The sequence below is a fragment of the Phasianus colchicus genome, chromosome 16, assembly GCF_987193195.1.
Source record: "Phasianus colchicus chromosome 16, bPhaCol1.hap1.1, whole genome shotgun sequence".
NCBI lineage: Eukaryota > Metazoa > Chordata > Aves > Galliformes > Phasianidae > Phasianus > Phasianus colchicus.
Genome location: NC_143451.1, coordinates 13,077,309 through 13,104,351, shown reverse-complemented (window position 1 = coordinate 13,104,351; position 27,043 = coordinate 13,077,309). Strand labels below are relative to the sequence as shown.

Below are 27,043 nucleotides of genomic sequence, written 5' to 3'. Positions count from 1 at the left end.
GTCCAGGGAACAGGTACAAAGAGATACACACTGAGTTCCCGTGGAAGAAACACAGCTATGGTTAAAGAACAGCAGCCTGATGGCTGTAGTCAGCATCAGTGCACCCAGCTCACATCCTCCTCTTGGCACCAGTGGACAACAGATCTAGTCCTAAGCATCCATGAAAGGATTCCTTCCTGTTTCCCTGCCAACTAAGGGAATGCATTGTGTGGAGCTGCTGCAAGAACCCTTTCATCTCAGACACCGGAGGTTCTTGATGAAGTTGAACTAATGCACGCCAGCTCAACTTCTCATTCCAAGCACAGGCAGCTCAACTGCATAAGGGAAGGCGACTGAAAGCAGCAAGTCTGCCACCATTAAAAGAAAGTCCTGAGCTGTAACTGAATAGATGGATCCAAGTCCCTGGTCAATGACTGGAAAACGATCCCATTTATTCTCAGTGGGCAGCAGCCAGGCAAAGAAAATGTGCATTTTCAATGAATGAAGAGTTTAAAGCAGCCGGGTGTTTCTGCAAGCCATCAAGAATAATGCACAATCCCATTAGGCTGTCCTAGTCCCGAGCTTTGTTTTCAGCAGCAGTATGCAAACCTGAAACTTGTTTTGTTTACAGAAGACATCTGCAGAACTAGAAAAGACACCGACAGAAAAATATTACCTTATGGATGAACCTAGTCAGCAGTGCTGGCTATCTGATCAAGACGAAATCAGTTTACCAGTGAGTTTCCCTTTCAAATCTTATCAGATAAAGGGATGGGAAAAGAGTATCTTAGATCTTGCGGGCTGAAGAAAACAGCTAAGACTAGTCATGAGAGAATGTTGAGCTTGGACTTTTCCATGGCAGGCAGCCAGCTGGAAAGCTAAGCAACTTGAATGCATTTACAACAGGAATAACCCTCGAGTATCTCACAGAATGAGACTTCCTACTCTACTTCTACACCAAAGGATTTATTCCAAGGTGCCCTTAATGCTCCATCTGCTGCATAAAAATCAGCTCAGGCATCTTTTAATGCTTTTTTTTTTTTTTTCCCCTACGTTTGTTTTTAAGATAATTAAAAGGACTGGAAAGAGTCATTTGTCCCACACATTTATTTGAAAAAAAAACTTTTATAAAGATTTTCTCATTTTGTCTGTATGCATACAACTAAGATGTAGATACAGTATAGATTAAAACGATAATCTTGCAAGATTCAGAAAGCTGTTCAGTACCTGAAAGTTACATCTGAGCCCTCTGACATCCCTTAACCAAGCTCTCATGAAGCTCAGGCTTATTAGAAATCACTATGGAGCTTTTTTCCTTCATAATATCATAGACGTGTATCAAATAGAAAGCTTTATTCTTATTCACCCTGAAACACATAAACACATCTGCTTTATAAGAATCAAGTGCTTTAAACATATTAAAACAATTCTCAAGTAAATTACTAATAATTGAAATAAGTGACTTGGAATAAGTGACTTGCATTCCATCCTTAAGGCCTGATTTACATGTGTAAATTAATCAAGCCACAGTGCAAACTGAAGCAGGTTTAACAATCTTCTACAAGCTGCTGAGCAAACTGGCCCATTGAAAAAAAAAAAAACCCGATTAATGCCCTGGTCACATTCTCCTGAGCTGCAGTGGGGAAGCTGCCCAGCCATGTGTACAGCCATCTGAGCTCCTTGCAGCCTACAATGCATATGCTGTACCAGAAGGACAACTGAAAAAGAGGACATAATGGGTTCTTCTTTTGCCTCCTGCTCAATAAATACACCATCTAACATCATTAATTCAATGCTATAATCTGACCAGAGTGAAACTAGACAGATCAAAGTCTTAAACACACAATTCGGAGAGAATTAAATAGGAGAAAGAGTTCCGTCAATAAACCACCATTTTTTTCCAGTTTGAGATTTTACTGAGTTTTCCCCAAGCAGAATTAAGTGCATATCATGGAAAGCGAGTCAAATTAAGAGGCTTTGGGGGTGGGGCAAACAGCAGACCTTCTAAGGACAAACAGCAACAGTTTGTTCAGGAGTAAGGCCAAGTGAAGCACAAGTCTGCCACAGTCTGAACTGCAGGAATCTGTGTTGTATACAGAGGAGACATTTGAAAGGTGTCAATAAATTACTTCTCAGAGCAACATGTTTTCCACTTTCTCAAACAGAAAATCTTGCATGATGTTTCCAAGAAGTTTTTCCCCTCCCCCAAATACTAAGTCAATAATATAGCAAATTTTGTTCACTCCACAGAGCTGCTTTAAGTTTAGCTGCAAACTAGTGAAAGAGATCATGCCTTCTGGCTTTGTAACAAAGGTTTCCCAGCTAGCACAGGTTCAGAAAAAGAACTGAACCAAATTTACTCTTCTCCTTTGAGAAGCCATCTCTCCTCTTCCCACGTGTTCAACTCACAGCTGATCAGTCTGTGGCAGTATGAACTCTCAAGAGGTTTTCTGGAGCAGTACCTTGTTCAGATGCATCAGGTTACCAAACATACATATGAAAATCTCCAATGCTGCACAGCTATCATTTCATTCAGACTCAAAAATCACAAGTCAAATACCATGTTTCTCCCTTCCTCCGCTTACCTCCTCTCTGAGCTCAGTGCATATATAGAACAGAGACTTGACTTTGAATGCTACACAAACACTTGTGATACACTGACAAGTTGGAGAGCAAACATTTGAGAAAACTAAACAGCATCTTTGTAGTACAGGTGTCTTATTTTAGCACGAGGAAAGTCTTCCGAAGGAAAGGAACAATTGTCTGAGAAAGGGACTGCCATCATTCCCTGGCAACCCTCACATTAAGGTAATTTGTGCTCGTGTTTGATGCCAGCTGTTTGCTCCTTCCTCACTGCCACAGCATGTCACCACCTCAGCCGTGCATACAATCAGTGCCTCACATCAGCCTCTCCACTTACAGCACAGCTTCCAATAAAGTTATGCCAACACAAACAGGAACACAGTGCAGGGCAGAACTCCCTAAACCACCATTTCCTATCGCTCACCATGATTACTGTCACAGAACTACAGCCCAAACTAAGCTCAAACCATGCATTACACACTCAATGTTTTAGTGTATGGCAGGTTTGGGAAGGAGTAGGAAGAGGGAAGATAAGAGAAGAAAAGCAGGTTAAAGGAAGTTTGTCTTTACAAGAAGATTTTACAGAACGATCAGGGTTTGGATAGCTGGCACAAATACAACAAAGCAAGTTATTGCTACCAGATGATCCTACCTGCATTTTCCTTTTCAGCTTGCTTGCACGTCCTACCTTTTCAAGAATACGGGCTTATTAAATGTAACTTGTCACATTGACTGTGCATTAAGAACAGCTTCAGATCTCTTTTTTTAAAAAGCATAAAAACCCAGGGAATATGCCATGAGATTTGCTCATGAAAACAGATCTAGTTCCTCATTCATCACTTATTTGTTCATCTGTGCTTGTTACTTGCAGTTGTAAGCTATGCAAGAACAAGAAACCAGGAAACTCAGGAAAGCTTTAAAGCATTCATTAACCATTATCCTACTAAATTCAGTGGCCTCTGAAAAATTCAAGCCTTGACCTCAACTATTTTTTTCTTAAGAGAACACTTCAGAGTAATTTGGAAGGCCACTGAAGTCACTCTCACTCTCTGTTCTGATTTTAGGTGGAAGGGATAGGATCCAGTTCCAATACAAAAGAAGGCAGACATACTACAGAGAAAATACACAAGAGTTGCTGAAGGCTGCCCTTGGAACTGGCAGCGTTCTTGGTGCACAGCAAGCCTCATCAGGGCAATGGGCTTACAGCAAATCATTCTTTTCTTTTGTACAGCCTCCCCTCCCAAAACAAACTTCTGAAACCTGCTGCGAGGGCAGAAAAGCACTAATACAGCACATAGGAAGCAGCAGGAGCCCATTTTTCTTTTACAGAGCTATATGATCCTTACTGGATCTTGAACAATTGCATGTGGCTTTAATACACCAAAACCACTGAAAACCTGTGTCATGGAAACACAAACTCAGTCTCCATTTCAGCTAGATTGTTGAGACTGACTCCCATCTGACAATCAAGCCCTTCCACCTGAAGCAATATTCTGTAGTTGTTTTCAGACTCTAGGATGAACAATTATTAACACAGATGCCCCTGCACAACATGCATATTTTGGTGTGACTAGAATAACAGTTATTGTGTCCTCATGCACTACCACAGCTTTAACCTGTATGCTTTTGTTCAATGAGTTCTCCCATTCCATCAAGTTTCAGTGGTTAACTGTTAGACTCCCTTAGTCAGGCAGAGAGCTTTCCTTTAAATGTACCTAACTTGCCCAGACTTCTGCAGTAGTTCTCATTACTGGGAACCTCTATGATCCTTCTCGGTGCAAATCCTGCAGTCTCCTAAATTATTGAGATCCATTAGAAATGGGAGGTGGAAGCTAAACAGCAAAATCAAAAACTCAAGTCAACTCACCGGGTTGGATCTTTCTCTGCCCAGAACTCTCCTGCACACTAGAAAGGAATAAGATTACTCCCATGTTTTTAGCTGCAGTGGGGCACTGGCTGAGACAGCTTGAACTGAAAATTTCCTTCCTTATTTCTCACAGCATGTGCCAGCATTTCTTGATGGGAATGCAAAGATTAATTACAGCTGTACTTGCTCTGAACAAATCCTTATATTCAATACAGTCCTGCAAGATTTAGAGTAGCACTAATTAGGACTTAGAACAACAATTCCGCAAAGACAGACATACTGAGTATTTTTTCTAATTATTTTATGCCTAATAAAATTAAAGCTTCTTTCCAGAAGCAGGGTGGCATTTAGTCTCAAGAGTTGGGAGCCAAAAGGACTTTTCTAAGTCTAAGAATTTGATTTTGTGTTTCACTGTTATGGCTGAAGGTAAGACATCAAGTTACAGCCACTACCACACACACACAGGCAAGGACAACCACCACATTTATTCTGCTCATCTTTGGGGACACCCAGGCAGATCTCTAATTGGCTCAAGAAGTGAGAGGTAAAAACAAAAGTTCATCCTTAATAAAAAACACAAGTAAAACGAAACTTTTTGACCACAAAAATAGTAAACCATCATGCAAGATGCAAATCATACTAAAGCATTTTCAACATGAGAGCTGTATCTGTGAAGCTGTTTCTCGCATTCACCTTAACCACACCAAAACTACAGTCAAGATTTACTAGCATCCAAGGGCCAAAAGCAAGAACTCCTACAGACAGGCTTACACAGTGCCATACAATTACCAGACTTTTTAATCTACCTCCAAGAACCTAAAAGTTACAAAGTAGGACCACACAAAGTCTGAATTTCAACCTTTTGGTATCCAGACAGTGGGGAATTAATGAAGTGTGTGAACACACTGTACGTTTTTACAGTCTTCAGAGGTGATTTTGCCTTAAGTTTTTGACCTTTAAAAGGGGGAGGAAAAAGAGATGGAAGAACTGTAGAGTGCCAAGAATTCACTAGACAGGGTTCTAGAATAGTCAGCAGCATAGGCCTTTCCCTATTAATTTTATTTAGTGTCTGTCTCAGTTCCCATATGCTAGGCATCTTAATTTCTTGTTATCTATTTATTATGTATGATCTGCTTGTTACTTTCCAACTCATCTTCTCTATTCCATGCAGACTGCATCTGCATCTCATCCAGCTGTTGCATTTTGTCACGATCTAAGGCCAGGAACAATTAATGTCAGGAATCTTGATTTTTTCCACAAGAGCATTCATACAGAAGGCTGTAATCCTTGCTCGAGACTTCTTGTCGGTAACAAAATGCAATACTTATTTTCTAACACTTTCCCATTTGTACTGTTTTGAAAACATAATTCATGACCTTTCCGGTTCTTGTTATTTCTCTCCAATAGCAAAAATTACTTAAGAACAGATAATCACTGCTTTACTATTTTGCACAGCTTTCTGTGGATGGTTCTGCTTGAGGAAGCAGCTTCTCTCACTGAGAAGATATTGCATAAGTGGATTTTCTTAGAACTCGAAATGATTCAAAGTGTAAAATGATTTATGACCTTTGAATCCAACCTACTTTAATTTAAACAACTTCTCACCCCTTGCTCAGTGGCACTTATAGCAAAACTGACGTTATCAAGTGAAGCATTCCTTGCTTTAGGTGACAGACAACATGTTATGAAGGCATCTTCATAACACTTTGGCTCTTGCCCCAGCTTAGTACTGAATTTGAATCCCCCAGACTGTCACAACACACAGTAATACACTGGTACAGCCAAACACCATGCTGCTCGAGGAGATCTTCTGGTGGCAGCAGGCCTGTTAGCATCTATTTTAAACATCTGTTTTCAGAACAGTGCAAGCTGAGTATTTAACTTCTGTATATGCAAACTGACAAAGTACACGTAGAGTATTAGCCAACATCCACACTTCCTTGTGCAAAGCCTCCTAGCCACATTTTGCTTTGCTACCTCTCTGGTTTTAATAAAATTTGTCCTAAAACTCACTAATTCTTCCTTCCTTTAACGAAATGCCACTTTTGTATAAGAGTTCTCACTTGAGACTTTGACCTGAAAAAAAAATAATTCTATTTGGTCTTAGAAACAAGGATTAGAATCCAGGGACTCCGACTGCTAATCCTTCCTACTACAGACCAGGCACAATGCTTTGCAGTATTATACTTCAACAAGCAATTCACTACTTCTACTATACAACGATGAGTCAAACTACATAACATGACCAGAAATATTTGAGGTCTTGGGATTAGAGGACAGAACCAAAACTAAATCTGGACCTCTGGTACTTGACTGCCGTATTACAGGCACAAAGCCTTGCTTAGATACTTCACTGAAACAAAACACCCACATAATTCACCCTGCTATGAATCCAGAACAGGATATTATTTAAGCTATATAAAGTTGGCAAGTTAATGATCCTTGAAGTTATTATGACATCTTATGCCAAATTAAACCCATTTTAGAATTCTAACATAACTGAGATAAAAAATCTTACTGTAATTTAACAACAAACAAGTAGAAAATTTAAGTGAAAGCTAGGTTATACAGCACTATCACTCCTTCTGTATAATACCCCCAAACACCCAAAGAAATGGATAAAAGGAAGGCATTTTCCAGAGTCTTCCCACATTTAAGGCTTCAGAGTCTCTTACTATTTGAAATATTACTGGAAGTGTTCCATGCAATTCCCTGAACAGGGATCTAAAAATAACTATAGACACAGTAGTAAGTTTTCATCTATATTTGCGAGCCCCTTACAATCCATGAACCACTACTTCCTACTTATGCTGACTTTTAGAAGGACCTATTACACATTAGAAACAGTTTCACAACTGTAGAGAACATCAATAATAATAATTAAATTGATTCTCCAGTGGTGGATCATGAGTATATCCTGCACATTAAGAATAACTGCACTAAAATGGATTTCTTTTGCAACCTCCTTGCATTGCCTCGCTCTCTTCTGTAAGAAGGTAAATTATCTGTGAACACAAAAGTCAGAAACCAGTCTGGCTGCATTTGAATAAATGGGCACAGTTGCCTTAACTTCTAATAGGCTTCGGAGTTCAGAGTAAATAGCCCCATCAATCCTGAGGAGATGAGAAGATAATTTGTACCACTGGAGTAGTTCAAGAGCTCTTGAAATACAAAGTTAAGACTAGAAAGACTTGGTATTTTGAAGGGAAAGAGCAAGAGTAATTCAATTGAAAATACTGCTTTGACTAAGAGTATTTAGGATGGAGACAAAACAATGTGCATGTTTAAAAACCCCAATCTAATAAAAACAATGACATTTTATTTTAACATATCAATGAAACCAGATGATTGGCTTTTCAAATCTGCTCATTTTTAATATGAGCTCTGTGATAGTGCTAGCACATGACACGCAACTGGTTTTAACCATGCTGTAAGTATCACCTACTTGCATGAAGAGCTCTATTTAGCCCATCTTTACCCACCTTGTTAACAGGGACCTCCCTTCCCTTTGTATGCTTGGTTCTAGACACATCAAAACAAACAGAATGGCTTCTCACATTCTCCCACTGGAAAAAAAAAACAACAAAACCACCACCACCACCGTCCAGACAACACAGTACTTATGTTGGCCTTGGTCTCCACATTTTATGACGTTGTAGGAACTTGCATTATTATGGGTGAAAAAAAAAAAACCAACCACAACTTTCAGCTTATATCAGTACACGCACCTGAACTCAGAATACCAAAATACTTGTTACAGGCTCAAACAGAGGAAGTTCCTTCCCTTCCAGCTGAAGTATACCTGTGATCCCAAGTCCCTCACTATGCGGAAGCACTCAGAATTTGTCTCCACCTGCTGGGAAGGAAGAATTAACACTCAGCTGCCCGAGCCTCCGCAGGCAACCTCAAAAGATCAGAATGTTACAGGACATTTTCAGACACACGATAAACGTGTTCCTTTCTAGCATACAGACAGAAAATGCGGTAGGATAATGAGGGCAAGGGAGAAGAGAGAAGAATCACATACTGATTACAAAGGAATTCCTATTCTAGTAGTTAAAAAGGAGGACAGAGACGTGACAATGTAGCAAACACAATGAAGCTTTTGTCCCGGGACAATTTGGCTTGCATACAAGGAACAGAGGAACTTGGGGCGGTGGGGACAGTCTTGAGGGGGGGGAGAGGCTGAGGTTTGTGAAAGGAAAGTGAAATTGGTTGGTTTGCTTTAAGAAAGACAGGGGGGTAAAAAAAAAAAAAAAAGGGCAGAAAAGCACAGTGTCATTGTAGAATCCACCCACTCGTTTCTGAAAGGCTCAAAGACCCAGACAGGGATTTACAGCCAGCACTTCTAGGCACTGAATATGAAGCAGAAAACACTCAAATGCCCAGAGGCAGCTTCTGTGGTCCCAGAGCAGCAGCTTTCAGATTGTACGGTTATGGTCGGAGCCATTTTCTTTCAACAAGTTTCCTGCTGCTGAGTCAGTCCTTTCCCTCAGTTACAGCCCATCGGAGACACCTGTATTGCTGTAATCTTCAGCTGCTGATAACCAACCAAAGCATTTTCTATTTTTAAGCAAAGCTACACAACTTGCTGATGAAATAAATTTCAGAAACAGAACAGTAAAATCCTCTGGCTTAGAAGTCAGGACAGCATTGACTAGAGGAGTAACCGCTGGAGCTAAAGTAATGGCAATAACAAAACGAGGTGATGTTCAGTTGACTCTGAAGCCATGGTGAAGGAGTGCTGAGCAAGGTCGTCAATTCTGAACGTTTCTGGACAACATTTGAAAGACCACAGTAATGTAAGGCTTTAAACTTGAGAAGATCTTAAAACTAGTTCAAACCGAGCATATTTCATTAAATAGCTTACTTTAAATAAGAAAAGTATTGCTGATGCAGAGGTTCTCTTCAGCCTTAGCTAAAATCAGTACAGGAGTCTGCTAAACCTGGCTTTTATTTATTTACATGAATCTATTTCCAGGGAGGGTTTAAACTAAATTAAGGTATAGGTTTATATACACTATGTGCAATTATAAATGAGGCATCTCCCTAACCTATCTGCTTTCTGCAAAAAGTTTAGTAGTTTTAAACTTCCTAAAAAATATGAAACCAAAAGAACAAAACCTGTCCTGGTTCTAATCCCCATGCACTTGGGCTGTCAGAGCTTTGCTGGGTCTAGAAGCAAGGCCAAGAACAGGTTCAAGTTATTAAAAATCTCAAGTTCGTTTAGTGATCAATCTAAAACTAGCATTTATATCCTTGAGAACAACCTATGATATTAAAAAAATAAATTTTATCTATATAAAATAGCCTGCAAAGTAAAGGAATAGCACTTGGGAATTTCAGGATGTTACTGCCACAGATGCTCGAAGCAGGACTGAGCTACCAGCAGTGTTCTGTAGTACATTCTCTCCCTGTGCTTTGATAAGCTCACAGCTCTGGTGCTGCAGCAGTTTCAGTTGCCCTAGTAACACTAAGCAGGTGACATGAGTGCCATCCAAAGAGACATACGATAGAACTACATTGTGATGTTGAAGATGAGGATACATTAAATGATCACTTGCATACCTCTATGCTTCATTTTTGCAGAGCTTTTTTATTTTTATTTTTTGGTATTTCCTGTTTAATCCTGCTCTCAAAGCCAGAGAATGCAGAGGTAGGCCTACTGATCTTGGAATGCTATTTATTCAACAAGCTAGACTTCCCCCCATCCCAGTTTGATGTAATTTTATTGCTATCCAGAATAAGGATGAATATCCCACACGATCCCAATCTGAATTTCTTCATAAAAACAAAACTCATGCTTGATCACAGTGTTGCTGAGAAAAAAGAAAAAAAAATTAATAGGCAGCTGATGCAATTATTGCTCATTATACTGGATTCTCTTAGTAGTTGTCTCATGTTAAATGCAAGTCCCCTGTGGCATGAACCAGCTTTTTATTCCACTTTTGAACACAGCAGAACAGCAAAGGCCTAATCTGTTTCTGCAGATGCTAGGAATTATGAACCAAACTCCATCCTCTCCACGGCACATCCCCCCTCTATGCCCAGTGTAGTAACATGCAAGTTGTTTTTTAGCCTAAGGAAACAACATTTTTATTACCACCCCGTGATGATTTCACCTCATCGTTTTATTCATCCTTCAGCTATTTTCAAGGTACTTCAAGAAACAGGTTTCAAAGATACACAGTAAGACTCAAACAGGTATCTGAATAGTGGAGCCAGATGAAGATCTAAGGTCTGCATCATGAGTTTAACTACATTACTAAACATTGGAGAAGAAGCTATGAGAAGTAATAATATGAAAAAACAGGGAGAATCTCATCACTACAAATTTTTCTAGTTTTTCCATAGTCTCATCAAGTTCCTGTGCAAGGATCCAAGGGAGACTATTCAGATGCATGTTTTTAGGCTCTAACTCTAGTTAGATGACATTTATAACATATCCGGGAATAGGGAATCTCACCTTTAGCTGTCTTTAAGAAAAGCTGAATCCAGTCTGTGGACTGGAAACAAAGAACTCTATCTGCAGATTAAGCTGTTATTGATACTCTAAAATCACAAAGATACAGTTATCATAAAAAAAAATCATCCAGTGTCATCCTCTAAGAAGCAGTAACAGAGACACTACATTGCACAAATCACTACTTTGTTTCACTGAAAAGGGAATGGAAATAAAAGAAAAAAAGCCATCTCCATCTTGGACACAGGAATAAAAATGAGTGGATTATGAACAGCTGTCAGAAACACATTCCACACCAGAAGTGCAGTTATTCTGGTGCTAGAGCATGAAAACCTAATAACAAGAAAGCAAGGAAGATTGCACATTTTTCAAGCTCACTGTCATCTCTCAGTTGCCTATCCAAATTTCATTTGCAGACGTCAGGATGAAAAGAAACAGTCAAACAGCAGCAGCCAGAACGGGTGGTGTATTCACTTCAAAAGATCTGCATGCAGGAACAGTTTGCCAGTATCAATACAGTGCAAGCTGGCAAGACTGGAAAGTTACAAATTAAGCGTGCCTTCATCAGTGACCTACTATGAACAGAACTACTGAGCTGCTAAAATATTTTTAGTTCAACCAATTCCTGCCTTTTTTGGTTCCTCTTGCTCTTCCAGTTTATCCAGTCGCGCACTTTTCCACTCCCTCTCACTGCCATGTAGTTTTTCAAGTTTGGCTCCAATCGCCACTTGTTCCTGCTGCTGAAGCGCTCAGATTTACAGCGTAACTACAAACAGCTCACATGGTGGCTAAACCCTGCACGTAGCAAGCCATCTTTCAACTGTGGAGATATTTATACAGCGGGGAAGTTTATTCCCCTCCCACCAGGAGAAGGGCTGTACTCACCAGCTGATACTCGCTCCGACGGCTGAAGGCTTCCTTGATTCCTGAGTCCCTCCACAGGGCGCACAATGCAGGTACGTACAGCTGGAACGTGGCAGGCTCGATGGGCATTCCAGCTTTGTTTTCAAAAGCCATCAAAAACATTCCGTGCTTCTCATTCTCCGTGTACTGCCAAGGGATTCCCAGTTTGTCCCGTGCATCAACCAGAACCCTGCAGCCCTAAGGAATAATTTAGATATGAAAGTCAGTGATGAAGAGACTGAAGTGGAAAAGAACAAGGACTCAGAGGTGCCTAAATTTCAGGGTTGTCTTTTTTTTTTTTTAACACTACTCTGATGGGACTGAACTCAGGAGGGAATCATGAGCATTGTTTATTGTACCATCCCACCAGAAAGAAGATAGAGCAAGCTTGCTCAGATAAGCAAACTAGCCACAATGTATTTCTCAACATGAAAAAAATATTAGCAGCAGAACAAAGACTATTACCAATAGATTAAAAATAGAAGTACACATCGAATACATAGAGTGCCTGGGAACCAACTTAGTTTCTTATCCGTGGCAAAAATCCAAACAGACTGAGGTTAAATAACTTTGAAACTTCAGCATTGAATCTAACACACCTGTTCTTAATAGCTTCAGATGGACAGTATTTATTTCCCAGAAGTAAGAATCATTTTAATAATGGATAAGTCTTAAAAGTGGCTTAGCATCTTCAGCACCATTTAATTCACAAGCAAAAATTTGTGGGTTATATTAAACAACCATTTATTGTACTGATCTTTGGGTGTAGCATTTTAAGAAAATAAACTGTAATATAAAGCATTGGTTTTGAAGTTGTTTCCAAAGCTATGCACACAAACCTCCACATCACTGAGACAGATTGTTGTTTTGTGTTCTTCAAGCTATCAAGGTTTGTTTTTTCAACACTTGAAGTTTTTGTCTCTCCCACCCTTTAACAGCACCACAAAGCAGAAGCAGTAACTTCTCCAGTGGAAGTCGAAGACTGGGGAGGGAAATGCAGAGCAACTCAGTCTGAGTGTCACAGAACAGGAACTCAAAACAAAGCATCTCAGCTGCTATCATCCGAGCAGTGCTCCTGAAGTGCAGCCACCCAAAAATACTTCATTCTCCAGTGTTTGTTACTTTCTTTTTATGAAAAAAACAGTGCTGCACAGTTCAAAAGCCCACTCCCATTCCTAGTTACAGAATGCATTGCTTTATTAGCAGAAGTCCTTCCATTTGCTTTATTTGAATGGCATCAATAAGTGCAAGCCTGAAGGAAAAAAGCAATGCATCCAAGATTCTCTGAACAGGAGATGCCCACATTACATCTCTTGACATTACATTTTTGTCATCTGTGTACAGCTCCAAGTCAGCACCAGTTCCCTTTGGCCCTAGCTGAACATTTCACAATTCATTCCTTCCAGAAACACTGTTGTAACCAGAACAGATAGGAGAACTGCTATTTCTAGATACCTGAACACCAGGTTCATTTCTGTGTAGGGAGAAGTTGTATTTATGGACACAAATGGTTAACTTGGCTCTGCCAGCACGCAGGGCTCAGCTCTGACCTCTCACCAGCTCCAGTTCCCTGCAGCCATCCTCGGCTCAGCCCCAGCTTTTCCATCCTCAGCCTTCTGATGGATTTAACCCTCACCAGCTCACTGCAGCTCCCTACAGGCATCTCAAGCAAACGATGGCAAGAACTCTCAGCTGCTGCTAAGATGAAGTGGTATTTGGAGCTCAGGCTTGATGCCTTTCCCCATACTCTTGCTTTGCCTTTTACTGCTCCCACCGGAGACGTGCAGGATCTCCAGAGACTGTTGTTAGGGAAAGTTCCACCATTTGTTTGGAAAAAAACACAGAAGAGAATTTTAATCACGGGTGTAGAGACTTCTCCGGTCCCAGAATAGTTACTTATCTGCTAGCTGCAGCTTCTTGGCAAAGCAGGACTGAATGTCCATCAGGCAAGAGAAGGAACAGAACTCCCAGCTCCTGTGTACTCACTGTGAGGTTAACTACCTCAAGGTTACCTGTGGGGAGCATGCACTGCCTTCCTGTGCCTGCTAGAGAGGGAGGAAGGGCTGCCACCACGTGCACAGCCTGGCGTGGGGTGAGCTGGCAGTCAGGGCATCAGCAGAACACAGACGTGCACAAACACACAGCAGGTCAATTTTAAACATAGAATGAAGATCAGAAGTGGAACATGGGTTAGCAGAAATGGTGCCCTCTGGATAACCACAGGAACAGCATTTCTCTAGTCAGGATGCTTGTAACACACCAGCTTTTAAAACTACAGCTAAAATGTCTCACATGTAGAAGCCTGACAAAAGCAGCATAACCAGTGTTTCCTCCCCCCATCTCTTAGTGGTTAAATATATTTGTGACTCAACAAGACTCCCCAGTAAGGTTAAACTATATCTAATATTGCAGCATCTTCCCCAAACTATAAATGCTAGGGACAGGTGTCAGAAAGATGAGGAGAAACAGAGAAATCTCCAAAACGAAATAATCCTTACTTCAAAAATCTGGGGTGCAAGCTGTCATAGGAAAGGTTTCCTCATTCTGTTTCCACTGCAGCACCCATTTCAAACTAAGCCTTCCCAACACTGTGACATTTTTACTGATTTTCTACTACTAAGGAAACCACCAGTTCTCTCTTTCATTCAGAAGACTAAATTGTCAATTGCTGTGATGCTTTCAAAACTGGAGTACAGAAAAAAAAGTGGCAAAAGCTTTTGATATGAACTTCTGAACATCTCAGCTGAGCTAAAGGTTCTGTGCTGCAGAGCAGACATGGAACAAGCACAGGTGGAAAGAACTCCAGAGATAAGGATGCTGTCAAACTCTAGAAGGAGGCAAAACAGCAGCATACAAGAACGTTAGAGAGGAAAAATAAGAAAGTTCTCTGTCCTATTCCTTTTCTAGCAATTTTTAAACACATCCAAGTCACTGCACAATGCATGTAACATGAATGGAAATAGGTCAGAACCAAAAAGGTGCAGGGGAATTGTGATGTGATCTCTCATGAAATATCTTATATAGGAGATACTAAACAGATAGAAATCTACAGCTTTGACAGAACTAAGGCATGATATATCAGAAATCCATAGAGAGTAAAAACTATTTACAGAAAAGAAATAAAGAGATTATTTGTTTTTACCCCTTCACTGCACAAGTACTTGTGTGCAGCAACACAGCTGGATTCAACTACAAGGAGGGTTTTCTCCTACACACCCCATAATGAGACTAACTCACTTACAGAGGATGCTGGCCAGAAATATAAATGGACTCACAGACCAACCAAGATAATTTCACAGAGGAAAGGCCCCAAGAGGACTATTTGATTACATTTCAGATGCAACTTCTGGCTCAAGAAGTTTCCAAAACCAAAGGCTGGTAGAGAAGCCCACAGCATCACATTGCCCTGCTCTTGTACCCAATTGTTTGTGTCAGAGGAAGAACTCCAAAGCACTGGCCTGATGGAGCACAGCTGTCAAGGCACTCAGCACAATGTCTGCTGCCCATCAGCAGCACAGAGGCCTTATGAGCATTTCCACAAATGCTTACATATATATATGAAATATATTTTTCCTCCTTCTCTAAGTTATTTTGTGGGATTATAAGGAAGGCTATCACCAGCTTGAAACCAGTGGCACTTGGCAATACATGAAGAGAACAGCTGCACTATGTAAGAAGCAACCTGACTTAGGTTACGTCAGTATTTATCACCATTTAAAACAACACTCATCTCTTAAATTATTCACCTGTTCCAGTACTTGAAGACTTCTCTCTCCTAGAAATCCCACACCTTTTGCCAGATGGTCCAACTCAAAGCTGGGTGAAGGCAGCATCACTGAGCACCAAACAGGCATTGCAAGCAATCGGTCTGGGGAAGATGTGTTCATAAGGGAGGATTAAGCTCACCTGCACCCAAACCTACAGCCAGGCAATGCTGGCTATTTATTATAGCCAAAGGTCTAGAAATAACTTGCAAAATAGAGCTGGTATACAAATAGAGAAGCCTTCTACACTGATTTTTTTTTTTCCCCCCACAATCATTTTATGAACTACTGTTGTGTATGAAATGACAGACAACACAATAAGTGCCACACTTGGAATGGAATACTGCAGCAGATGCTGTAAGCTGTTACTATCAATACACTGCTCAACCTCACACCAAAGTCCTCGATGTCCAGCAACCAAACCACTCACAGAAATGGTTGTTGCAACAATTTCCTGTTGAAATGCAGGTCACTGCTTAATACCTGATTGCGAGGCTCCAAATCACAGCTAATAGGTAACACTGCCCTTCCCTATGGCTTTGCACCACCATTAACACTGCAGGCAACAGGAGATCAAAACATCTTTCTCAATGTGCGTGCTCCTCCTTGCTGTTGACAAGGAACTGACAGCATCTGAGGATCATAATTCAGAGCAACTAATACAGAGCTGAGCTTTGGGGAGGGCTCCCACCTTGGTTTGATATTTCTGCTTATCCACGTGGAAGCAGCAGAAGGTGATGCAGCTGCAGCAGCACAGAGCCAGGAAGGCTGCTTCAAAAATCTGCAGCAGCTCTGCGAATGCCAGCATGAGAGAGCAGAACTGCATGGCAGAGACGTAGCTGGCTTTGCAGCAGCAATGCTCACTGGCAAATAAAGATGATAAAATGTAACCTATGTGTATTTTTAGAAAACAGCTCTTTATGTTCTAAAAGAAGACATTTTCAAATGCATGTTTTAAAAATAAAGTTGTCAGGGTTTGGAGATATATTCACATGCACTTTTTTATTGCCAACTAGAGCACTAGGCTGAAGGAGATCTATTACCAAACAAAGCTAATTGCAAGACCATCAGTTTTGCACAGCACGGTCTCATAAAGGCATTAATGATGTTTTAATTTGATCTGTGCCCTTGGAAGTTCATATTCAAATAGCAGAAAGGAACCCAATGCCACTAAGGAGTGGGCTTCATGCTACAGAGCAGTTCATCTAACAGCCAAGCACCAGCAGAAGGGGCATCCTTCCTGGTGCTGTGGTTCCACCCTCTGCTGTCTGAAGGCTTTGTCATTACTTTGAGCCCACAAATAAACACCGTGAACATTAAGGAACGCTTGGATTAGCCACTGAATCTCCGAACTAGGAGCAGCAATGTCTGCTTGGCTGGCAATTCTGAGAAGGGCCTTTATTTTTGACCAAATGCAGCAAAATGATGCTAAATGCACAACAGCATTCTTGATGTATGCCTGGCTTGCAACCAGGCACAAAGCAATGAGATGCCACCTGAGGTGACAACTAGCACAGGACCTTAAAATAAGTTCCAAAGGCAGTGCTTCCAGAATGACCCCACCAGGTTTCTCTTCCTCCCCAGGCTGTCACAACAGGCAGCAGGGCTGAAGACACGTCTGGGTTCCAGAAGCATCCTCATAGGATTCTGCAAGACCACAACTGCTGCAGCGCCCAGCAGGGAGGATCCTCACCTTTAGGACAAGCTGTGCTTGCCTCCCCATGAGGGAAAGCCATGTAAGTGAAGAAAACTCATCTGAGAACTCTACAGCCGATGAATCCTACATTTCCTACATTTTCCTCTGAAATTATATTCTACTGAGCTTTTTAAAATAACATATGCTAGTTTGCCTTTGCTCTAAAGTTGTCTTGTCAACATTTATAGTAGCAGAATTTGGTAATTTCTTTGCCAATACTGTTTCCAAGTGAATTACATAAATATACATATACTGAAACAACTGAATATAACACAAGCTCCCAAATTTAGTCACTCAAGTGACTGAAGTTTTGTCTGGAAAACATCAAAGTATCTGTCTACAGCCTCCAGGGACAACTCATGTTCCGCAAGACTAATGACTACATCACAAGAGCATTGTAAGTTCTATGTTGGAGCAATAGTGAATATTTATCCCTATATTGACCACTGCTCCTCTCCACTGCCCACCATGATGAAGACAGATTGCTTTCTCTGAGCCCAATTAAGAGATACCCTAAAATGTGCAGAGACCACCAGAGCTGTTGGAATTCAGATGAGAGAAATACCAAACACACAAAGTGGAAATTAAGTATTTCATTGACCAAATGGACCTGGAACAAAAAGGCCAAGACAACTCCCAAGTTTTGGGTTTTTATTTTTCCATCATAGTTTTATGAATATTATTTTTCTTATTAAAATAACCTCCAAACAGTAAATGCTTAGAGCAAAGATAATCAGATTTAAATACCAGTTCTAACACGGAGCTTTAGCACTTGTATGTCAAATTTAATGGAAAAGCTCCTAATTAGCCACAGTTCCTCCAATGTATTCTCCTTGGCATTCTTTCACAAGATGCTGTCCCAGTGGAGATGAGATGGGTACTGTCCTGCAATGAACTGCTCGAGTACAGCCAGATTCCCACCTCGAAGCAACAAGCTGTGCCATGAGCATCCCCTCCCAACGGGCCACCAAGTTCATTTCCATGCAAACCCAAGGAAGCATGGAGTTAACTCAGTTTAAAGAGTTACAGGAATTCACACAGAGGAAAGAGATAGCTCCCCTGCAGTTGCAGGCTGGTAAGAGAAATATATTAGCAGTATAAATGCCGTATTTTTTCCACTGCTCAGAGCCTGTGCTTGACTGAAACTAAAAAGTTGCAAGAAAAAAAAAAAAAGGTTTCCATATGGTAACTTGGTAACAGGAAGACCTCTCACACCTGAAACAATGAAGCAGCAACAGTCCGGGTTTCAGTACTAGCTGCATAGGTCCGAATTACCTCTTCAAATGAGCTTCATTTGGGCTACTCATTTGGCCAGCTTTCTGCTCCTCAACCTCAAGCTGTGGAGGAGCACGCTCTCAGGTTTGCCAGCACACACTGCAGTGACATTCAGAAGTGCCCAGTGTCTGTCCTCGGGGAGCTTTCACGTTCTGAAAACCTGGGTTGTTTTCCCCAGGCAGAGCCCACAAGTGAAGTCACACATCATTTTCTGAGCTGTCCCCTCTGCAGCTCTGGGCTCCTCAATCCGGTAGCCAGTCATTGTGATCCAGGCCACAGACAACAAGGAAAGTCTCATGGATGTACGAAGCTTTGAGCCGTCCTTCCCAATTTCAACACAGAAACTAACAAAATCAGGGGGAGGGAAAAAAAACCAACAAAAAACAAACAGATGATGCTTCAGGCTTTTAAAAACCAATTTCCCCCCTGCTCCTTCAGATTGGGATCTCCCAGACATGCTGCTGCAAGTGCTGCTCGGGTGCTTGTGGATTAATTATTTTCTTATGCAGCTAAACTAGGTTTTTTCAAGCAGCGTGATATTCGTACTTGAAACAAAAACAACATTTAGACAAGGAACATCAGAGCCATGATTCATCAACTCCCTGACTTCTTCAGCTGTTATCAAAGGAAGTAAATAGAGTAGTAAGGCTACCCCATCTATTTTGAAGGGTACAGAAAGCTCACTCCCCCAGTTACACTTAGAAGGCACTGCCACAACACCCCTAACACCACCGCCGACCACTTCTTCCTTACATTTGAAACCTCGGGTACATAATAGCTTTCTGAGTGGCTCTGTTCAGGCAGGAGCTGCCTCAGCTCACGCTGCAGCACAGCTCCATGCTACCTTCCCCAGCCCTACCTTCCCCAGCCTGGTGGGTGTGCTCAGCTGTGCAGGCTGTGTACTCATAGCACAGCATTAACACTGCTGCTTTTCACTTCCATCATCAAAAAGCTTCAAAAAGTTACTTTGAAACTTAGCCTCGATTAACAAGCAAAACCCTAGTTAACCAATGACTATTTACCTTAAACCAAAGCAAAACTAATGTATTTGAAGACTAGCCCACAAATGCCAGAAAAAGCTAGCGAGGCCCTGAACTATCACCTGTACTAAATGGAAAAGTAAATGCTGTATCACAGATTTACTTAGTTTTAGCATTTTGTTTCTAACTAGGGTTTCCCGAAGAGGGGGATGAGAAACAGGGAGAACAGGGTAAGGAAAGAACATCAGAGATATACCAGAAAAAAGCAAGAAGCTAACAACTCAGCACAAAGAAGCAGCTGACACTAACGTCAGTTCATACTTCACACCATTATTTTCAGGGAGGTTTCAGGTTCTGTTCTCCAAACCAGTTCCTTTGGTTTCCAGAAGCTGTGCAGGCTGCATAATGCCCTGCAAAAAGCACTTCAGAAATACCAAGTACTGCAGAGAGATCAGTAATCCTCCCTCCTTCAGAGCGAAGTTCAGTCACGGTTGGAAAACGAAAATTGACCATTTAATCCCAGAGATTTACACTGCATTTCTAACTCAGATCTCAGTGCTGCAGAAGCTTAACGGAACCATTATTAGACAACGCTGAGAACTGAATGCAAAAAGGGGTATGGCTGCTGCAGCTGTACTCCACAACGTCAAACAGATTTTTATGCTATTCTACACGACCGTTTGCATTTCATGATGTCCACAAATTGTATTATAAGAATTCATCTTCCCTTTTAAGTTGGATGCACAGCGATCTCTGCTCCATTTAGTGTTAATGGATGAGCATTCTAGTCTGAACTTCCTGAAACGGGAAATAACTCCTAGTCTAAACACCATTATAGAAAGAACAGCAATCAGATTCACTTGACAATTTACATTGTCAAAGCAGCAAAATTAATTCACTTGGAACAATTTAAGCTTTTTCACTGGAAAAAAAAAAAAAAGCAATAAGAAAGTTTTATACAGTTGCCCTAAGCTAAGCTCCTCTGTCAAAATGCCAGTTTCAAAAGCCCTGCAACATACCCATCTTGGTGTATGGCTTCTTCCTGGATATTATGGCCCGGTTTCACTGTGTTATCACATCCCTTTCAGTTTAGGGAAAGAGAAACAGAACACTCACTACCTTCTCCAGCCTCAGACCTTCTCATCAGAAAACTGTTTCTGCTGGTTGCTCTACTCCCTTCTGCATGCTCTTCCCATAATGCCTGTTCCCAAACCATTCCCCAAAAGCATGGGTGAAGAATAAACTGTGTTCCTACTCAAGAGCCACCTCTGCCATCCACAAAAACTAAAAAAGGAAGAGTTAAACAGCTGCTGTATGCGTAGCTACAAGGTCAGCCCAACCTAACACTCCCAAACCACGATCTGCAAGACTCAAACGGTGTTCCATTAAAGCATACTACCTCCCTTTAAAAATACTTCCAAACTTTTCTTTGATGATTAGGAGGCTTAAAAGTAAGATCAGCTGACAACATTCCATCAAACATTGTAAGTACTGGTTTTGGAATCAGAAAACCAAAACTGCTACCTTGAGGATCGGGATTCTACTCCAAGTTCTGTAAATGTGCCCAAAGCCATCCAGCAGACAAGTGTTTCAAGTGTGTAATGCAGCTTCCTCTACTAGAAGATGGGAATACTTCTAAGCACACTGAACATTACTGTGGAACACTCTCTATATTCTGTATCTATAAAATATTGTAACATTTTACTCAAATAAATATTGCTCATAACAACTTTAAGAATCTCATTAAGGTTCTCCTGTTTTCACAAGTCTCTTCCTGACAGCACCAAAACAAGCACGACGCCCTGTAGGATGAAGCTCCTTATTTCTAGGTGTGGAGCTAATAACTTGCACCAACCTTTATGCTCACCTAACTTCAATGAAAGAAAAGAACTTAAACACCAAACGTCCTGTAATGTGTGTGCATGCTCACGTAACACACAACGTGCTTCCAGAAACTGACTGAAAAAGTAAAGGAAAAGAGAATCAGTCAATAGTTTTCCTGTTCAACAACAGAACCGAAAGTTCTTGATGGAACAGTGGAATTCTTAAAAGCAAGAATCATTGTGTGTGTGTGCAGTTAGATACATATATATCGCTTATCGCTGTTCAAAACATATCTGAAATTTCAAAAGTAACTGTTTTATCCTTAATTTACAGCTCCCTTTACTTAAGTTTTCTGTGAAATATGACAGAGCTTCATAAATTCGTGTCCACATAAGAATGGAGTTAGTCTTACAAAAAAAGCTACAGACAGGAAAGCAGCTGTTCTTTTAGAGAGCTTATGAAGATGAAGTGAGACTCATTACTAAGCGAGCTGCTTTATGCATCTTTCACACTTTTCTGAAATATGAGAACTTCTACCTGCACAGGGCACCAAAGCCTGTTCCCAGAAATTAGTCAAGGTTGTTTACCCTTAATTGCAGAACAAGGGCTCTACTTGTAGGCTCTACCAGCAGCCTCGGTATTCTCCAGCCACCAAAGGAACGTGCCAGAGCAGAACCTGCCTAAACACCAAACAAAACTCGCTCAGAAAGATCCCAGAACAAAGTTAGAGAGCCGTGCTGGCTGGCACCTCACGCTGCCCAACTCCAACCATCTGCAACCCCCAGTTCTAACAACAAACCACACTGCAGCTATTTGCAGCCACAACACTCCCAGGGACCCCTTTCTCATCTAACCGAGGCGCACAGCACAGAAACCTCACATCTCTAAACGATAACATTCCTCCAGCTCGGACTCAGAGGATGCTCTCGTGATGTTTGTTCCCAGAACGCAGACCACACCTATTCCCCTTCTCCACGTTTCCACAAAGCTTTCCTCAATCCCCTTCGCAGGGAACTTTCCTTGAGCCTTTCTTGTTGTTTTTTTTTCTCTTTCCACCGAGGCTTTCCGCCGTGCCAGGCGGACACACAAAGGCCCCCGCCCCGCACGCACCTGCACCGCACCGCCAGAGCCCGGCTGTCACAGCGGGGTGAGCCTGCGGTGCCCCTCCCGCCTCTCACCTTGAGGATGTTCTCGTAGATGGTGGCCCGGAACTCCAACAGCGCCTTCTGGTCGAACTCTCTGCCGTGGATGATCCGCATCTGTTTGAGGAAAGTGGACTTGCCGCTCTCCCCGGCTCCCAGCAGCAGGATTTTAACCAGGCGCCTGACGGCCCTCCGTTCCCGGGCCAGCATCGCGTCGATCTCCCGGCTCCTCCGCCTCGCCTCCCGCTCCGCATCGCGGCTCCGCTCCTTGCCCTCCCGTCTCGGCTGCTCTCGGCCCGTGGCCTCGGCCGGCAGCAGGCAGCGGCTCAGGGTTCGCACCACGCCGGACATGGCGGCCGCGCGACGGGAGCGCTCACGACGCCGCCGAGACCCCGGGCGGCTCCGCCAGCATCGGGCGGAGGCCGCCGAGACGCCGGGACCCGGCAGGAGGAGGAGCGGCCGGGGGCTAAGGGCCGGGACCGCCCATTCCCCTCGGCTCGGCGGCGGCGGAGGGAGGCGGCGGGGTGCGGCCGGCCGGGGGGAGGGGTGGCGGCGGGGCGCGGCCCGCAGGCCCTGCCCGGGGAGGGGGCTCCGCCGCCCGGCTCCGGGCCGAGGGAAGCGCCGCGGGGCCGGGGAGCGGAGGGAGGGTGCCCACGAGCGCCTAGGCTCGGGTTCGGTCGGCGGCAACCGCCTCCGGTCCCGCTGAGGCGCGACGGGGCGGGGGCGCGGCGGAGCCCCCGGCCCCTACAGTCAGGGAGCGCCGCCGCCGCCGCCTTGCGGAAGGAGGTGCCAGCTCGGCCCCACCCCCCGCTGGAGCTGCGTCTGATTGGGTAGCGGTAGTGTCGCTCAAAACTCCGCGCTTTCCATTGGACGGCCCGCCACAAAGGGCGGGGTTAAGTGAGCGACGGGGCTCAGGGAGAAGCAGGGCGGGCAGCGCCGGGAGGAACAGGGAGGGGAGGGGCGGAGCTGCCCGATGGAAGGCGGAGCGAGCTGAGGGCCAACCAATCAGAGGCGAGAGGGCGGGCACCGGGAGCGCTGCGATGTCTGGGGGGCGGGGCCTGCGCGGCTGTGCGAACAGCAAGGGGGCGTGGCCACAGCCGCGGGGTGTGACGTCAAGTTGTGACGTCAGATTGCGTCACGCGCAGGGATTAAAGTCCCGAAGTAGACGCCTGAACGAAAATCCTCTCTGTTGCCTGATTAGGTATTGGAGGAAAAAAAAAAACAACACATGTTTGTAAGCAGCTGGTATGCGGTTAGCAGGCAGTGACGGAAGCCCAGCACGTGTCCTTGTTTCCACTGGACCTTGTGGCTTTCACTGATTTTATACTTTTGGCTCTGCTTCAAATAATTGATATCATAAACTGCGATCCAGCTGAAGCTGTCCTGCCCTGCCAGGCCTGCACCACGTGCTGGAGCGAGGTGTGCTGGGCCTATGGTCCTCATACAGCGCTGAGGGAACATACCAGAGCAGTGGGACTTCATTGAATGTTAGGGCTGTTCAGAAGCCTTATTATACCACGAAAGATCAGGAAATCACAGGTTTAGAACCAACAAAGTAAAGAAAACCCTTCTGGGAAGTGAGTATCGTGGTGACTGTCACTACACACAGTTTCAAGCATTTCCACAAAGAGCAAATCCTTTTCTTCTTACTAAGAGAGAGGACTTAAAATCTCCTTTACGTTATTGCAGGAGTCGGGAGACCAGCACAGGGCTCTCGGTCGTGAGCCACTCACCACAGCACGGGAACTTCTATCAGAAGGCTCTTTGCCAGGATTCCGCATTGAGACTCAGCAACAGCTCATCCCGTGTAAAAATACTGCTGTAATTCACGAGTCTACCCGCTGGATGTCGGCATTGCCCTACAGGAAAGCAGTCAGGCCGGGAGGATGTGAACAAATCAACCCCCAAATCTCCCCTGTCTGTAGACCTGATTTGGGAACAGCTGAGCACTCAGGACTCCCGCTGGAATCTGCAGGTGCTAAACTGCCTGCAAATCAGGCCCTCTGTGGCTGTGAAGCGCTCAGATTGGTGTTTCTGATTAGCTCCCTTCCTCTGCCCCACCAGCTTTGTCTGCGCCCTGCTTGAGGTCCTCTTCAGACTTCTGAGGTTCTGAAGGGTTTTGACAGAGAATTCGAACAACTCTGAAGCCCAGCTCCCATGATAAGCCCGCTTTGTCTGTAAGTGGGACCGAAATTATAGTATACAATAAACTCATCAGAAAAATCAGTTACCATACATCCTTAGCTCTATGCATTCATCCATGAAAGCTGCCATCAGTAGCTCACATCTAATTGTCAAAGGCCCACCCCTCCCTCTTTCCCCTGGAACACTGTTGTTGCTACCAGCACAACATAATTTTGTTTACTACTGCAGAGCTGCAGCAGTACTTTGCTGAGGGGCTGGGATGAACCTCACAAATGCTGTGGTGCTCCCTGCTGAGTTTCTGCAGTTGTTTTGTTATGAGCCTAAGCAGCAGGTGTAAGCACCCATGTAAGAGCTTGTAAGAGAGGTTTGTGCTCAACTTCTCTGTTTCTCTATTATATGCCAAGTTCTGTGTTTCAAGATTCCCAGTTCATCTCCCATTTTTGGGCTTATATTGAAAACAATTGATATTGGTACAAAACAAAATAAAATAATAGTGATGTTTCATTTTTCTATTCCTTCTCTTACCTTCTAAGTTTTACACGTATACATTTTTCTTATTTCAACTCTATTTTCCTTTCCCCCATCTCTGTTTCTTCCTTTCATTCCCCTTCTCTTTCTGCTTTGACTCCACTAGATGTTAGGAGAGGAAAAAGCAGAGTGAAAGATGGAAATAAATAGAGGAGTGGAGTCTAGAAAGAGGCAATGAGGGCAATGTGATTTCCATTTCCCCTGTTGGTTGCAAAGCAACTGCATTATGAGCAGAAAAGTGGGGAGCTCTTGGGAAAGGGCTGGAGCATGAACTTCTGTGCCCCTGGCCCTGAAAACAAACAGTAGAAGATCAAAGCTGAAAAGTTTTATGGGAACTGGAGAAGCTGCTTGTACATAAAGACCTTATTGCAGGCAGCCGTGACATCTGGGCAGTTCAGGCAAATGTACAAGAATTGATGGAAGAAGCCTCAGCATTGAACTCATCAGTACATCCCATTCTTTTTTTTTTTTTTGTGATCTTTGCGGACAGCTCAGAGGCCATGGCCTGATGAATGTCAGCACCAAGTGCAGTGGATGAGGAGGGCTGAGGTGCCTGACCTTGGTCCTTTCTCTCAGTTTCAAATGCCACTTGCTTCTACATGCAGACAGGATATATGTATGAAGCCCTTGAAAGCACGCAGAGCTATCTGTTCAGTGCCATGAAGCTTGACCAACCCTGAATTTCTCCCAAGTTCCCTGGATGATGACTGACTCTTTACCCAGTCTGCTGTGATTTATACCTTAAAAATACCATTCTGTCCTCTGAATGTGTATTATCAACATCAGTGGAGGAGATACGGTGTGAAGGAGGTATTGCTACCATTTCAACTGAGAATGCACCTAACAGACCCTACAAGTATTGCAAAGCAGAAGGTTTGCCCATACCTGAGACATGGCAGTTGTCTTCCTGAACACTATCAGACACCATCACTGCCAGGAGAAATATTTTGCTCAGCAAAAGTGGGAAGCAAATAATACAACAATAAGGATATGCCTACCAGCTTGCAGAAGAGCACCATGCACAATACCAGAGTAATTCAAACTGTGGGGTTTAGGCAAGAAACCGGTAATCTTAAGACTAACAGCAAGATAAAGCATGCACTAATGGAAACACCTGAGCTGATAAATCACCCACCTTGTCCTTTCTGACCACTGTGCTGGATGAGCATCTGGAGTCAAAATATTGAACTGTTGTTACCACAGGGCAGTACTCCCAGCTCAGCCTGACTTGTTAAAAGATGCTGGGACCCTTGAATTGCTCGTTGTGCATTCAGATAGCAACACCTGTAGATCTGAAAAAGATTTATGATCCTTTTGCTTCTGCAGATTCTGTTGAGATCGTGACTCTGCCTATCTGAGGAAGTGTGGGAGTTTATATGCACTTCAAGCCCTTACCTAAGCTGGTAGATTTGTAATGTTAAAAGAGCCACGTTCTCACTGCGTTCTCAGAAGTTTTATGTGGCTTTTTCAATGACCACTTCTCTGCACATTCCCCACACTGGAATAAAAAAATAGAGAGGGAGAAACTAAGTGATGATCTATTGAGGAATGAAACAAAAATACTTTAAATAAATCAACTATTTTCTAGCAACCTCATTAAGTACATGGAAACCTTCCAGGACTAATATATTATTTTTTTTTTACTACAGGTACTGATACCTTGTCTGGATGCTTTCTGCAACTCTTTATGATCTCTGTTGTAATTTGCTCTTTTTCAGCAGTCCCAGTTCTCTGATAAAGTGCATTCTTTACTCCCATGAAGTCAATGAAAATTAAGAATGCTTCCCAGAAGATATTCAAAACATACCTGAATGCTTTCCTGTGTAACCTGCTGCAGATAAACTGGCTTAATAGGGAGCTGGATTGAGGGATCTCCAGAAGTCCCTTCCAACTC

At 43.0% G+C, this 27,043-nt stretch overlaps 1 protein-coding gene across 1 annotated transcript in view; it reads right to left on the bottom strand.

Moving 5' to 3' along the window:
* The window catches only part of GNA12 (G protein subunit alpha 12), a 37,230-nt gene extending 13,972 nt beyond the window's left edge, over nt 1–23,258 (bottom strand). The window contains exons 1-2 of the mRNA XM_031606966.2: nt 22,513–23,258; nt 11,778–11,993 (exon numbers count right to left, since the gene is read on the bottom strand). Coding sequence (XP_031462826.1) covers nt 11,778–11,993; nt 22,513–22,827 — 531 coding nt within the window. The 5' untranslated portion in view covers nt 22,828–23,258. The remainder of the gene's footprint in view (nt 1–11,777; nt 11,994–22,512) is intronic.
* Between the last annotated feature and the right edge of the window lie 3,785 nt (nt 23,259–27,043).